The 16,002-nt window shown below is 34.7% G+C and overlaps 1 protein-coding gene across 1 annotated transcript in view; it reads left to right on the top strand.

Annotated features, from left to right (window-relative positions):
* Oscillin (glucosamine-6-phosphate isomerase Oscillin) overlaps positions 1-16,002 on the top strand; it is a 120,002-nt gene that overhangs the window by 44,613 nt on the left and 59,387 nt on the right. The window contains exon 3 of the mRNA XM_090392624.1: positions 3,535-3,636. Within this exon, the coding sequence (XP_090248750.1) occupies positions 3,535-3,636 (102 nt within the window). The remainder of the gene's footprint in view (positions 1-3,534; positions 3,637-16,002) is intronic.

Genomic DNA, 16,002 nt, shown 5'->3' with positions numbered 1-16,002 from the left:
TGGTCACTTAATTTTCATTGTGATGTAGAAACACTAGAGAGAGAGTCCAAAGACAAATAAGCAAAGTGATATCAGGACTCTGGCATGTTGGTTATGAAGAGCATTTGAGTGAATTTGGATTACAGAGGTTGGTGGATAGAAAGTAAAAACCTTTAAGTCAGTTAAGGAATTATCAGATTAATATAGAAGGAATTATAAAAAGAGTGGAAGCTAAGATGGAAAGAACAAGAGGCCGTCCCTGGAAGTTGTATAAAGATGCGGTGAAGAAGGATGTGAGAAGTAGATTTTTAGTGAATGGAGTGCATTGCATGAGTTTATTGTGAATGCAGGTAGTATAAAGAACTTCAAAGCTCATTATGATATAGACATGTTGTTGGTTGAGTGGGCCTCCCATGATGAGTCTGACTCCATGGAGGTTACCAAAATAATAATAATGTTAAGTTGGTGTTTAAGCTTCAGAGGATAAGAATAGATAGTATATTTGGATAGATGGATTGGTGATTGGTTCTGAACAATATCAGCAAGTTGTATGATGGAGTAATGTCTCAGAAAAAGAGGGCAACCAGTGGCATGTTCCAGGTGTTCTTGGGCCACTACTGTTTAACTTTTGTTTGTAAATGATATATCATAATGGACTGGCTGGGGATCTTCAGTTGTCTGCTGATGATGCAAAGTTTGGAAGAATTATAAGTTATACTGCTTGTTAATTCTTTTCAGGATGATTTGAATACACTTTTGACTTGGACAAAGGAGTGAGGTTTGTAGTTTTAATATTAATAAGTGCAAGGTGTTGCATTTTGGAGGCCAGAAATATGTCTTACTATATTGACAGTACTGTGCTGCAGGAGGTGGATAAGATTTGGGAGTGATGGTTGACAATAGACTGAAGTTTAGAGAGTATATTGCAGGTGTTGTGAAGACTATACATTGTAGTGCTGCTATAATATGTAGGGATAAAGAGGTGTTTGTGTCCCTGTATAAAGCACTGATCAAATCACACTTCAACTGTTGTGTTCAGATTTGGTCACCTGGTTTTCAGTGCGATATGTAAACATTGTAGAGGGTGGCCAGAGATGATTGACTAAGACAATATCAAGACTCTGGAATGCTCTGTGGAGAGAGAAGTTGAAGAAACGTGGATGGCAGATTTTGATGGATAGGAGAAAAAGAGGTGATACAATAGAGACGTTTAATAATTAATAACGAGAGTTGTTTTATTGGATTAATCCAGAGTGGATCATAAAAAGAGTAAAAGGTAAGAGGGGAAAGAACCAGAGGCCATCCCTGGAAGTTATGTAAGAGTGTGGTGAGGAGTTGATTTTTTACATGGAGAATTGTCAGTGAATGAAATGCATTACTGTAATAGTGATGCATTTCATGATTGGTTGATTGGTGGAGCCTCTGCTACTAATGGCATGCAAAAACTTTGAGCACGTTTGAACAAGTTTGAGCATGGTTAGTAGTAGGAAGGGATTAATTGTTTGATGCTGTTGGCACATTCTCCCTCGATGAGTCTTTGCACTCCCTGGAGGTGTCACATAATAATAATAATATGTTGTTAATGCAGAGAGTGTTAAGGATTTTAAGGTACAGTATGATAAATGTTGCCAGTTGAATGAACCTACCACAACGAGTCTGCTGACTCCATGGAGAGTGTAATAATAATAATATAATAATTATGTTCAAATAGAAGTAATGGGAATTCCTTTTCTAAAATTCATAATAGGAATTCTGCAAGTTAGTATGTGTATGTAGTATGCTAAGTATAAATATTGTTCATCAAAAACAAACATATGTAAAATATGTGAAAATTTTAAACTTGTTTTTAACATAGTATATGAAGTTGTATAAAACAAGTCACAGTAATAACTATAACATGTGTCATCTGTTTTTATGGCTTTTTTTTATAGTGATTTTTTTCCCACTGGATTGGAATATATGAGGTGTGACAATTTAATTCCCCAAATGCACCTGTAAAAACCTAAGTTCAGAACTATACATTAGTGGCTACTGTTACCTTCCAAGTAGTCCCCTTTGGCATGTCTTACACTGATTTAGACAGTATTCCCAATTTTGGAAACAGGCCTGGAGCTCTCCATTGAATTACTGGTACCCTTTCATCTTTTAATAATTGTCCTATTTAGTTTTGAGAGCTGAGAAATTGCAGAGGTCCCACTGTGTTACACACACAATTTATCATACCGTGCCTTAAATTAAAAGAAATAAAGTGACAGAATTAATAATATTAACCAGAATGAATGATTTAAAAGGTGAAAGGTATGGACTGTGAGAGGATATGAAGGAGTTACTGGAAGAAACAAAAAGGAAGAGAGAAAGAGTAAAGTTTATAAGTCTACTAGCAAGGCTAAAGTAGAAATTGCAAATATGAGTCAATGAGTAGGATGTGTAGAAGAAATGGTATGCAGTTTTCAGATGTTTGGAGCAAATATGATGGACTTTTACATCGCTCAATTGCAATTGAATGGATTTGGAGTAAGGTGAGAATTGAATTTTAAAATGTGGGATAAGGCATTTTCTGGGGGAGGGCAAGTGTACACATGTGCTGGCAACCCTTGAGGTGAGTCATTGTGAGAAAGATTAAGAATTAAGACTAACCTTTAGTCATCCTCCTGCCTTGAACAGTGGCTTTTCATAGAGCATATTAGATTTCCAAGCTCAGGTGGAAGGCCTAGTCAAACCGAATTTCTTCTTTCTGCTAGTAGACATCGTTTTGTGTGCAGCACTTGTTATCTGTACCGAATATTTTCAGTTTGCCTTTAAATGGATCATTAATAGTAGCTGCAGCAGAAATGCCATTCCTCCCAAAATAATTATTATTTCAGTTGTTTTGCCCACCTTTATCCCATAACTTCTTCTCATTACAAATATGATGTAAATTTGCAGTATTGGCCGGCAAAGGTTGGTCGATTGGTAGAGCCTCTGCTACTAATGGCTCAGTTAAGTAAGTTTGAGCGCGGTTAGTAGTTGGAAGGGGACAATCGTTCGATGCTGTTGGCACACTCTCCCTCGATGAGTCTTTGGACTCCCTAGAGGTGTCAAATAATAATAATAATAATATGTTCTAATAGCTGTATTATGTATAATGTAATGGAGCGTAATATGTAGGCCCTTAAATAAGTAAGAGTTTATTATTGAACTTTAATCCAAGTGAATTTCATTTATGGAAACTTTCCAGTATTTTCTATGATGTAATTTTATGTCCTTTTTTCAATCTATTAAGTTAGGCCTTTCTCTCTCCCCCTAAAACTGAGTCATAACTAAAAAGTTAGGTCTCAGTTGGTACAGGTTAAATACTGTTGGAATGAAGTTTCTGTCAGTATTAAATTTAAAACTTCCAAAATTAAAAAAAAAAAAAAAAAAAAGTCATTTTTTAGAAATTGTGTGTGTGTGCATGCACACAAAATACAGTATTTCAGCATCACCGTTTTTTCATTCATACCATATTTTTATTTGAAAAAGTCATTGTGTAGAACAAAATTATTTATTTTAAAATAATTTTCTTCTGATTATTAGGTAGCACTCCATTAGGAACATATAAAAAACTGATTGAATTCTACAAGGAAGGAACTTTATCGTTCAGATATGTAAAGACATTCAATATGGATGAATATGTAGGTAAGTTACCAAGTGTTGTCAAAGCATGAATGTATGTATGAGTATTCCATTAGCTATATTAGAAATAATTCATTATTTAAATAGCGTACAATTGAAAGAAAAGTATACTTATAGTAACTTAATCTTAATGTTTAACTCACTTAACTTACTATTTAACTCTATTTTCTCAGAACCAAGATTCATCATATAGTTGAACTGTTTTAATACTGGTATCCTCCAAAAATGATTAAATGTACACTTATCCTATATAATTGTAGGCAGCCATTCTAGTGTAATTCATCAACATTATGAATCCATTAATTTCCCATCACTGTTTAAAAAAAAAAAAAAAAAAGTTATATGCATCAAAAGAAAGAAGGGGGGGGGTAAAGGGAAGAAATGGATTTTGGATCAGTATATAGGGGTCGCTTAAGGGTCAAAGCCAAATAGCTGTGAGGAGACCTCCACATTGCCTTTCAAGAATGCAGAGAACCAATGGGCTTCTGACCTAATGCCCAATCCTCACCTTCACATGGTGCACCCTCTTATACTATAAATTAAAGATGCCAAGAAATTATGTTCCCGGTTTCATCCTTTATCCAAGTATAAGTAAACAAAGTTTGCATGTGAAGTCACTTCACGACTGGGATACTTGTATATAGAGGCCAATGACTTCACATTAATATTTCAATATAGTATAACCAAGTGAAAAAATTTTCAACATCTATCTTTAATTCAGAGTATTTTGGTATTAAGGTGACACCTTTTGTCTATTTATATATTGAAATATGACTTCTGCATTACTTCAACCTTAGTATCACTTCTGAGTCTGGCTCTCACTGATGAGACCTCAATGAAGGTCAAAGTCGATCTGGGTAGTGGTCCTTCCCATAATGCATAGCATTATACATGTCCATAAGGATGTGTGCATTGCATTATGAGATACTAAGACAATTGATGTGCAAGTATCCTAGTCATGAAGTGATTTCACACACAAACTTTGTTTGCTTACACTTGGATAAAGGATGAAACCGAGAATATAATTTCTTGGCATCTTTAATTTATAGTATAACCAAGTAAAGAAACTTTCAACATCTATGTGTCTTTCATAGACATGATAATGTCATCTCTATATAAGAATGTTTATGAAATACACACTTCAGTTCTAAAAAGTGTGTGTTGCATAAATATTCTTATATAGAGACATCATTATCACAATTGAATCCAGAGCCATTTATAGCTTATGTATGTTAGACATTGTTTTGCCTAATTTTTTCATTCAAAACAAGCAAACAAGTCAGAGAGTACTTGCAAAAAACAGACATAATACATTGGTCTCATTATTGGAATAATAATTTAAAAAAAAAAAAAAAGCTCTATTTTTCTGGCCTGTGTAGCCCAGTGGAAGTGGCGCTTGGTTCGCTCGAAGTCAGACTTAAGTTCAAGTCTAGTCGCCAACTGGAGGAACTTTTTCTGAGCCTTTCTTCAGCCGATTCCTGAGTTACTCGATCTCTGGCACGGGCAAGCGGGTTTTTTATCCTGTAAACTGAAGAAAATCGACCGTAGTACCCACATTATTTCAGGCTAACATATCTTGTTAGGGTTAGGTACCAAGAGATGGCAGCACTTGTTTGCCAGCCTCTTCATCTGTGGCTGCTATAATTAGTGACAGACATGGGCCAGCTATCTCTGATTGGCTACCAGTGGAGATTGAACTGCTCACTCAGTCCCCATAAAGCTAGATAGGGTATATAAAGGCCTCGCTTACTCCCTATAAGGGAATAAAAGGCATTAGGTGATTTTTTTTTTTTTTTTTTTCTTAAATTTAATTTTATTAATTCCAACCAGTTAGCCATCCACTAAAAATCGTTCTAATGAACACAGAATTGAGAACTCAACAAATTTTGTTCATTCACAGTCTACCACAACTCTACACACACAGGCCAATATGTACATAAAAATTCATACCACCATCCAACACAAAACGTACGAGTTATCTATGCCCTTATCATCAACACATAGAGCCCTAACAATTTGCTTCAATCAGTAGGTGCTACACAAAGAATACGAAATTATTAGCCAAACGTTTATAAAAAAATAGCTACAACAACAAAAAAAAAAAAAAAGTTCACAAGATCCCCCACAATAATACCATTAAAAGCAAAAATGATTACAAGAATGTCATAGCCATACCATATATTAGGGGAACATCAGAAAATATAGATAGAACACAGCATAAATGCAATATTAAGGCAACCTTCAAACCTCCTGCAAAATTAAGAAGTATACTCAGTTCATCCAAAGATCCCCTTCCCTACTTGCCCATTCAGAGGTCTACAAAATTCAGTGCACCTGCAATCTAAAACCGGCTTGTCAAACTACACACACTTCAAACATATCAGAGAATCAACTAGAAAGGCACCAATTCCTTACACTGCACTGAAACCTGGTTTGAAAGAAAGTTCAAAGGAGTTTATGAGATGCTAAAACATCACCCAAAGAGATGGGCCCTCAAGAATCTGCTAGGCCATCTGCAATCTATATAGTATCCAGAACATGAATGCAGAGCCCCAACACAAGAAAACCGTAATATAAGAGGACTATAGAGATGTGTTTAATGTGATTCTGCTATAAAACTTTGTTTTTATTTATTTAGAGATCTCTCTATTATCTGTATATTAGTATATCATCATCATCAAATTCCTGCCATGTACCCTCAAGGGGTGTACAGGATATGATAGTACTACATGAAAAAAATTACATCATTACTAACTTCCTATCTACAATTTTCCTCCAAATCAGTCTGTTACTTGTCAAGACTCCAACATTATCAGATCTTATATTTCTATCGTCTAAGGCACTTTGTACCGTATCAATCCACCTATATCTTGGTCTTCCTCTGGGTCGTTTTCCTGCCAACTTGGCAGAGAACACTTGTTTTGCTAATCTTCCCTCGCCCATTCTGTTTAAGTGACCATACCACCTGAGATTAGCTCTGCTAACGCATTCTTGGATGCTGACAATGTCAAATTCTTTCCTAATTTTCTTGTTTTTGATATGATATTGCCACTGATGCCATCTGTTCATGCCTCTAATCTTTCTCAGGACTCTCATATCTGCGGTCTCTAGTCTTTGATCAAGTGTTTTACTTCTGATCCAGCTCTTAGATCCATAAGTTAAAACTGGTTTGAACACTTTGTATACAGCTAATTTAGTGTTCTGCCTAATTTCTCTCTTATTCCATATGATTCAATTGACTTCCTACCATACCAGCTTTGTTGATTCTGTTGTCTATTTCCATATTTAATTTACCATCTTCACTAAAAATCGTGCTTAAGTAGCTGAAATGTTTTACTTGTTCCACAGGTTCTCCATTCACAACACAGTTGACATTTTCAAAGATTCTGCCTATTTTCATTGTCTTTGTCTTTTTATTGCTGACCTTCATACCATATCTATTACAACAGCTATTCAATTTAGTCAGAGAATCTTGTGGACTTGTAGCAGATCTATTTAGAACTATAACATCATCCGCATAAATCAAAGAGCTGACATTAACATCTCCAATTTTGATATCATGTTTAATACCACTTTCCTTCATAATGTGATCCATATAGATAATGTACATCCTTGTCTCACACCAGATTTAACATTAAACCATCTTCCTGTACTTCCTTCAATTCTAACTGCTGACTTACAACTCAAATAAAGACTAAGTATTGCTTGATATAATGCCCCATTGACACCACATAACTGTAGTGTATTGAATAGCTTCTCTCTTGGCACCTTGTCATATGCCTTTTCCAGATCGATAAAACTTAAATACAGATCTTTGTTATATTCCCGTGATTTCTCCACTGTTTATAACTAAGATGAAAAGCCAAACGGCTATTTTTTCTGGCGAGGTTGATAAGTAAAGGGGATAAAAATCCCTTATTGTTTTTCAGCCAGTATGCGAAACTAAGATCGAAAACTACGATCTAAATGTTTTCATGCCGAAGAACTGTCGGCGGATCCAAGCGTAAGTGACCACTTGGTAGTGCCACACCAAGGCAACTCGATGCAAAGGTGGAGCAAGCTCCCTCACTATCCTTGATATTTTCTCATAATGTAAAAACACACAGCTCCTAGGATTTGTAGAACTGCTTTACATTATGAGGAGATCACTACCCAGACCGGTTTCAACCTTTTTTTTGGGGTCTCATCAGTGAGTAGCTAGACCTAGATCATATCAAAGTTTAAGTGAAAAGAACTTACATACCTTACACTTGGATCCGCCGACAGTTCGTCAGCATGAAAACGTTTAGATCGTAGTTTTCGATCTTAGTTTCGCATACTGGCTGAAAAACGAGGGATTTTTATCCCATTTACTTATCAACCTCGTTAGAAAAAATAGCCGTTTGGCTTTTCATCTTAGTTATAATATGTTATAATATAATATAGTGGCACACCTTTCTGGCATTCGTATAGCGAAGGTATGCAAGTTCTTTTCACTTAAACTTTGATATGATCTAGGTCTAGCTACTCACTGATGAGATAATGTAAAGCAGTTCTACAACTCTTAGGAGCTGTGTGTTTTTACATTATGAGAAAATATCAAGGATAGTGAGGGATCTTGCTCCACCTTTGCATCGAATTGCCTTGGTGTGGCACTACCAAGTGGTCACTTTCGCTTGAATCCGCCGACAGTTCGTCGGCATGAAAACGTTTGGATCGTAGTTTTCGATCTTAGTTTCGCATACTGGCTGAAAAACAATAAGGGATTTTTATCCCCTTTACTCTCCACTATTTGTCGTAAAGTGAAGATCTGATCCTGACAGCCTCTATTTGACCTGAATCCAGCTTGTTCTTCACCAAGCTTTTCTTCCACAATTCTTCTCAACTGTTTCTCAAGTATACTTGCATATATCTTACCAGGAACACTCAGTAGGGATATACCTCTGTAATTCTCACATTCAAATGTACTCCAATTGTCTGTAATTCGTCCCTCTGTCCAGGCATTCTGAACTATGCAGTGCAGCCACTGTAAGACTTTTATACCACCATATTTCAGCATTTCTGGTCGAATATCATCTACTCCTGCTGCCTTTCCACATTTCAAGCCTTTGATGGCTTTTTCTACTTCAAGTGTGGATATGTATTCCTGACTGCATGCCTAGTCAGTGTTTTTTATTACTGTACTGTCATCACTGCTTGTTTCATTTAGCAAATTAGTATATTGATATATTAATAGTATATTAATATTAGTGTATTGATATGTATAAAACAAAAAAGAAGAGAGAAAGAGTAAAGTTTATAAGTCTATAAATAGTTATTATTTTTTCTAATTATAATTTTTTTTCACCAGAGGTCAGTCTAGGGTAAATGATTAACAAAGCATTTAGTTTTATCTTACTTTTGTGTAGTGTTATGTAGCTTTTTCTTGATGATGACCTCGATATAGAGGTTGAAATGTTGAATGTTATTTTCTTAATTATAAGTGATTACTCCAACACGTGTGCTTGTGTCTCCATAAATTCTTCACTATGAATGCTGACCACTGTGTAACCTTAAAAGAAAGAATCAACAAATTTAGTTAGAGATCCTAACTAAATTTCATTAACTTGCACCATCCAAGTTAAGATTATTGTTTTTCAAATGGTTTGCTGAATTTTGGCAATAAGAGTTGTAAGATTACAACCAGAATTGAGTTGATTAGACAAAAATTAACAGACTTCCTAAGTAACAAATTCCAGTAAATTTCATATAGTCTTTACTTTTGGATCATTTCAAAACAAATGGTACAATTAAAATCAAATTGAGTTTACTTGATAAATTTTCATAAAGATCCCACATACAATAATTCATAATAGGATATGCATTCCAATGGTTGTGAAAATGTACATTAAATGCAAAGGAAACTTTAAAACTAAGAACAACATATGGTATCACAAGACTGGATCACAAAAGGAATCCTTGGGTAAGAAATCAAATCGAAGTCTCTGACATCATAGAAAGAGTGAAACATCTGAAGTGGCAATGAGCTGTGCATATTGTTCAAGGACAAGACCAACAATGGGCAAAGAAGCTCTGGATTGTATCCCAAAAGAGGAAAAATTACCACAATTGCTGATATAAAAAAAAATTTACAATGGATTGATGAAATCATCCAGGCGTGACACAGAGAAGAAAACCCATTGACAGATAAGTAATTTTGGAAAGGCCTTCCAGTTGTCAGCCATTATCAATCCAGTAGTGGATTGATAATGGCTGACAACAACAACGATATATTCTAAAGGAAAGGAATAATACACATGCAGATAGACAGACAGACAACAATAAGTGCTTATGCATTTTATGAAATATACCTGAAAGTGTTTAGGTAATATTAATACTTAGTTATGAACGATTTGTCAAATAGTCGTTAAACACAGATACTTTCATGTTAAATTTAAAAATAATCATAAAAAGCCAGAGTAAGTGTCAGTTTGATTAATAGCACATTAAAGTTGCTCGTGGAAAATTCCCAAAAATAAAATCTTCATAAAGAATTGAAACGCAATCTAATGAAGCAACATTGCAGTGAATTCTTCTTGGTCCACAAAGTTTCATTAGTTGAAGTATGGCACTTACTCATTTTGCATTAGTGAGTAGCCATTCACTGTGTTCTTAGAAAGATCAAGCACATTTTGTATATTGTCAATATAGTGTATAGTGAACACTACTGTAACAAAATGATGTGCTATAATAAACTATGGAAAAGTCCCAGCTTAAGTATTCCCTTAGAATCGGTGCTATTTTAAACTTACCATTACAAACAGTAAAGGCTGAAAACCTTCAGTATAGCAAAATGAATTTCTTAGCAAATGACATCACATCAGAAGACAAAGAAAATCAATGGAAATAAAAAAACAGAAAAAAAATGAAAAAAGAGCAAAGAAAATAGCTAAGATCTGTACATTGAGTGCAGAACACAAAGGAAACATACATGAAGCACTCAAATTGACAATGTGAAAAAGTGCAGCTGCAAACAATAATATGAGAAATAAGAAAGAACTAAAAAAGGATGAAATTATAAAAATCTAGAATTAAAGTTTAAATTTCAAAAGATTCATTAGCTTAATGCCAAATTGACTAATGCTCATCACTTCTGTAAATATATGTGACTGTAAAAAATTAGTTTTTACAATTAAAATGAAGATTTAGCTCAAGATATTCATAAGCACCTCTATAGTGTAACTGGAAGAATAATTGGACATTGCACCCTTTGATTGGAAAAGACCCTTAGTTCGATCTCGTTGTGATGAGAGGAATCTTTATATGGTCTTTTTCAAATGAAAGAGTTAGTTGATCTCATTTGGAGGTACTAGTGTTTTTCCTCCTGGAATCTCAGGTTTTTCATCCCACATACAGGCAAATCAGCCAACAGGACACAGTTACAGTTACAATTTATAGATAAAAAATACTAAATGGTGGGCAGTACATGGCATTGTGTTTTAATGGTAGTCATTGTGTGTAGTTGGAGGATTAAATATAGAGAGATGGCGAGTTGTGTGGTGTGCCCTCCCACGATGATTCCATAGCGTAAATTGGAGGTGTCACATAATAATAATAATATTCTAAATCATAGCTTTAGAATTTTTTACCTTATAAAAAATCTTTCAGACACAAAATGAGCTGCCACCCAAACAATTTTGTAACTTTTACTTAAATTCAAATTAAAGAAATGCTGTATGTATGTAGGACAATATCAACGCTTATGCCAGCTATACATCATTGTGTCACTGTCTCAATCAAATAGCTGACATTCATACCAGGTAAGTCTAATCACTTTTCCTATCACGTCATATTGACTAATGCTCATCACTTCTGTTCTCTTTTGTCTTTGTAATTGAAGGTGACCAAATTGACTGACTACTGAAGTTTTCAGGTTAATTTGATTTTAATCGTACAGACTGCACATATTTAGTATATCTTGAAGATTTCAAGTAAATGACAGAAAACTCTCCATCTGTGTCCCTAGCAGTATAATAAGATATAATATACACCTCCAAATCAAAAATGCCATCTGTGTCCCTAGCAGTATAATAAAATATAATATACACCTCTGAATCAAAAAATGGAATAATCAAAGAAAATGTGTTGAATGATTCACAATTCTAATTTATTGCATAGAAAATAATTATCACCAAATATGAATTACCATCATCTAAATCTGTGTACTTTATATAACCATGTAAACACATAAAAATCTTATATAAATTATAAGAAAATAATTGTTATTTGGAAAGACATTCACAAAATTAGAATAATGTTTAACATAGTTTAGAATATTTCAAATTTTTCCAATTGGTTTTGAGAAGAGCATAAGAAATAGCATATATTTCAGTAGCTGCAGGACTGATTCGGTGTGTGTGGAATCGTTTGTATGTGGATTTCAGTTAATCATTTGCTAAAAAAGGGGTGAATGATTGACATATCAGAAGCTAAGAAGTTTTGTATGGTGTCCCTACACAAAGAAGGCCAAACTGAACAGGTTATAGCTAAAGAACTGAAATGCTCTCAAGCAAGCATGAATAGAGTAGAGTATTAAGACAATATTCTAATAACCTGAGTTTTCAAAATAATCCTGGCAGTATTGGCCAAAAGGTAATAACTACATCACGAGATAAGAGGAGATTGAAGAATATCGTGAAGAAAAACTGCTTCCAAAGGGTAAGGTATTTTCACAGGATATGGAAAGAACTAGGTGTCAATGTGTCTAAATCTACGAGGGTGGTCTGTAAAGTTCTCGGCCTAACAATTAAAAAATGAATTTATAATTTCAAAATTGTTTTTATTTTTCAACATAATCTTCCTTAAGACTAATACATTTATTCCAGCGATGCTCTAGCGGCATTATCCCGTACCTGTAGTGGTTCTCTGTAAGATCTGCAAAATATCCCTCTACAGCTGCAATCACCTCAATTCGAAGAAAAATGCTGACCAGTGAGGAAGATTTTTAGTTTTGGGAAGAGATAGAAGTCAGAGTGAGCCAAATCTGGGGAATAGAGTGGATGTTCCAACAATTCATGGTGCAGATCCTTTAATTTTACCATTGCCAAAACACCTTTGTGGGCAAGTGCATTGTCCTGATGAAAGATGGTTTTTTCTTCTTCAAACTGAGCCTTTTTTCACGAATTTTTTGTCTAGTCTGGTTAAAAGATTGGAATAATATTCCCCAGTTATTGTTTTACCCTTTTCAAGATAATTAATAAACAATGCCTTTAACATCCCAAAACACTGATGCCATGACCTTTCCCTGATGGAACCCCTTTGTCTTCTTTGGTGCTGAACAACTGGCTTCTGTCCACTGTTTTGATGGCTGTTTGGATTCTGGTGTGTAATAGTAAATCCAAGTCTCATCCATAGTAATAAATCAACACACAAAAAATTAATCTGCTGTGAGCAAGCACGGCACCTATCTTGTGCAAAACTTTTTCATTTGCAATTCTTCGTGCAAAATATATCCTACATGTTCTTTTGAAATTCTTATAGTCTCAGTAATTTCACACACTTTGACTCACCAGTCATCCAATACCATATCGTGCACTTGATCAATGATTTCTGATGTTGTTACACTTTTTGGACATCCTTCTGGTGGATCATCTTCAAGGCTTGTATGGCCATGTTTAAACTCAGCAGCCCATTTCTTAATTGTCGAAAATGAAGGAGAAGAGTGCCTATGAACTTCGAATGAATTTCTTTTGGCATTAAACCTTCTTTTGTAAAGAATTTCATAAGTGCATGATACTCAATTTTATCCATTTCAAGATAATTAATAAACATTGCTTTAGCATCCCAAAACAGGCAGCTGTATAAAACAAACTACTTGATAGAATGACTTGCATTTTCACATGGATGCTTATGACAGGTGTACCAACTTGGAAAAAAAAAAATCTTGTTTATAGTGTTGCCATCTATGATTGAGGCCGAGAACCTTTCAGACCACCCTCGTAAGACAACTTCACAAATTGGTTTTAAATCATGTGTGCCTAAGATGAAGCTGCTTATGACTTCCAAGCAAAAGGCAGCTAGATTGCGATGGTGTAAGCCAGTGGTGCTTGACCTTTTCGTAGTCATGGAATGCTTTTGATTATAAGAAAAAATTGGGGAACACCAAAAGCATTAGGGTCATAAAACTAACAATGAAAATATGCATGGACTTGCCTTTTATAAAAATGGAACTTATTTAAAACCGGTACTTGAGCTTGTCAGTTTTTGCAGATTTCAGCAATATCAGGTCTAATATGTGATATAGCTACCCTCATCTCTTTGTCTATATTAGTAAGTCTTTCATGCTTTTTAATTTTTATATTGGTTAATATTGAGAATTCAAGTTCACACAAATATGATGTTGAAAACTGCAAACAAAATTTTCAGTGCCGTTGTGGAAAGAAAGAGCTAGGTATTCGGCTCAGACAAAAATCCAAAATTCCTCAAGAGTTACTTCAGAGAATTTCATTTTTAGAGTACGATCCGTTGACAAGGTAACTAATTGTTCTTCTTGTAACAAAAATTCACAACTCGATGGATTAACTGTGCCAAATAGATTTCGTATCCAGTCATAATTGTATGTATTTAAGGAAGGAAAGTAACTTGAAATCTTTTCTTCCAAAAATGTTAAATGTTCTATTATAATGGAAATAATTCTCTCGACATTTTTATTATGGAACGAAGGAAATATCTACTGTATTTTTTTCTGATATGCAGTTTATCCAAAGAGAGAACTTTTTTCTTAAAAGCTGACAATTTGTCAGTGGAAGTCAAAATATTTTCATTTTTCCCTTGAATACTTAAAAATTAATTAAAAATATTGGCTAAATATGCCATTTTAGCACACCAAATATCATTTTAAAGACATTTTACAAAAGCATCTGCACCTTCATTTTGAAAAAAGGTCAATAATTCATTCTTAAGTTCTAAAATTCGTAATCTTTACCCTGAATAACCATCTTATTTCAGAGTGCAAAAGCAAAGATTCGTACTTGGCTTCCATAGATATGCATTTTTTTTTTTTTAAGGCTTGCTTTTTAAAGTCTTGACTTGATGTAATTTACCATATTTACAACTTGGTCTGGTACAGGTTTTAACAGTGCCGGTAATGTTTTTGAAACTAGGCGCTGTCTAGGCACTGCCTAGATATAATATTTGGGTTTATTTTCTTTGCAAGGGTAATAAATCCTTTTATAAAATAATCCTTTAATAGAGAGCCTACCATTGATGAAGCACTGTCCTTACAAATTCCTATGCACAGCCCCCATGAAATTTAAAAATTTTCTAAATATGACGTTAAAGAATCAAAAATATCTTGTTCTGTTGTAAGTTCTCTGCAGCAATTGATTCACCATTTCGTTTTCATTAATAAAACAAATTAATCCTATTATTATTATTATTATTATTACTACGGGCTACTCCAGGGAGTCCTTAGACTCATCGAGGGAGGCCCTAAACATCATGTTCACACAACTGTTCAACATTCTCACAGTATCTATCGTACCTTGCCTTGAACTCGCTCACTGTCATAGCACCCACAACAGACTCTGGCAGCTTATTCCACTCATTTACCACTCTAAAAGTAAAGAACCCAGCTCTAACACCCCTGCTAACCACGCTCTTGCCCAGCTTCCATGGGTGTTCCCTAGTTCTCCCACCACCAGTCCGGATCTCAAAAATATCCTCTGAATTAATCCTATAGAATCCTTTTAGCAATTTGAATGTCTCAATCATATCTCCCCTTTTCCGCCTATCAACTAGTTTCTGCAACTGTATATGAGCTTTACCGCTAATGTCAATGGGCTTGTCAATTTGTAAAGCAAAATGTTGTTTGGAAAGTTTATTGGTAAGTATTTTCTCAATATTATCTGACATATCTTTAATTTTGTTTTTTATTGTACAAATCGTCCTAATGAGGAATTTCCTAATTTCTTTTTTTGCTTCGTCACCAAACATAATGTTTACTATTTCACAACATGCTGGTAAAATAAAAGACTGCTATAGTATGTGGTTTTAATTTTACAGCAATTGTGACATCTTTCACTGGCGGAACACTTGTAACCAGTTCGTGGAACACCGGTTAAGAACCACTGGTTGTAAGCAAAGACTGTTATGAGGTCAAGAGGTAATTCTTGAAATTTTTTATTACCATGGGACGCACAAAAGTATGTTTTGTGTGTCCCATGGCCATCAAGGGATACATGTTTGGCATCTTAAGCAAGAAACATTTGATAAAGAATGCATGAAGCATTCGGTGAAATTTGCAACCTCTGTCATGGTATGGGCTTGTATGATCACAGAGGGTCCAGGTAGGCTGTGTATTGTTGTACAAAAGAGTCAATTCCAAAGTATACCAAGAAATTCTTGAGCACT

This window comes from Typopeltis vanoorti, chromosome 5 (genome assembly GCF_054136105.1).
Source record: "Typopeltis vanoorti isolate ZY-2024b chromosome 5, IOZ_Tvanoo_1.0, whole genome shotgun sequence".
Taxonomy (NCBI): Eukaryota; Metazoa; Arthropoda; class Arachnida; order Uropygi; family Thelyphonidae; genus Typopeltis; species Typopeltis vanoorti.
This window is presented reverse-complemented; position numbering and strand designations above follow the sequence as displayed.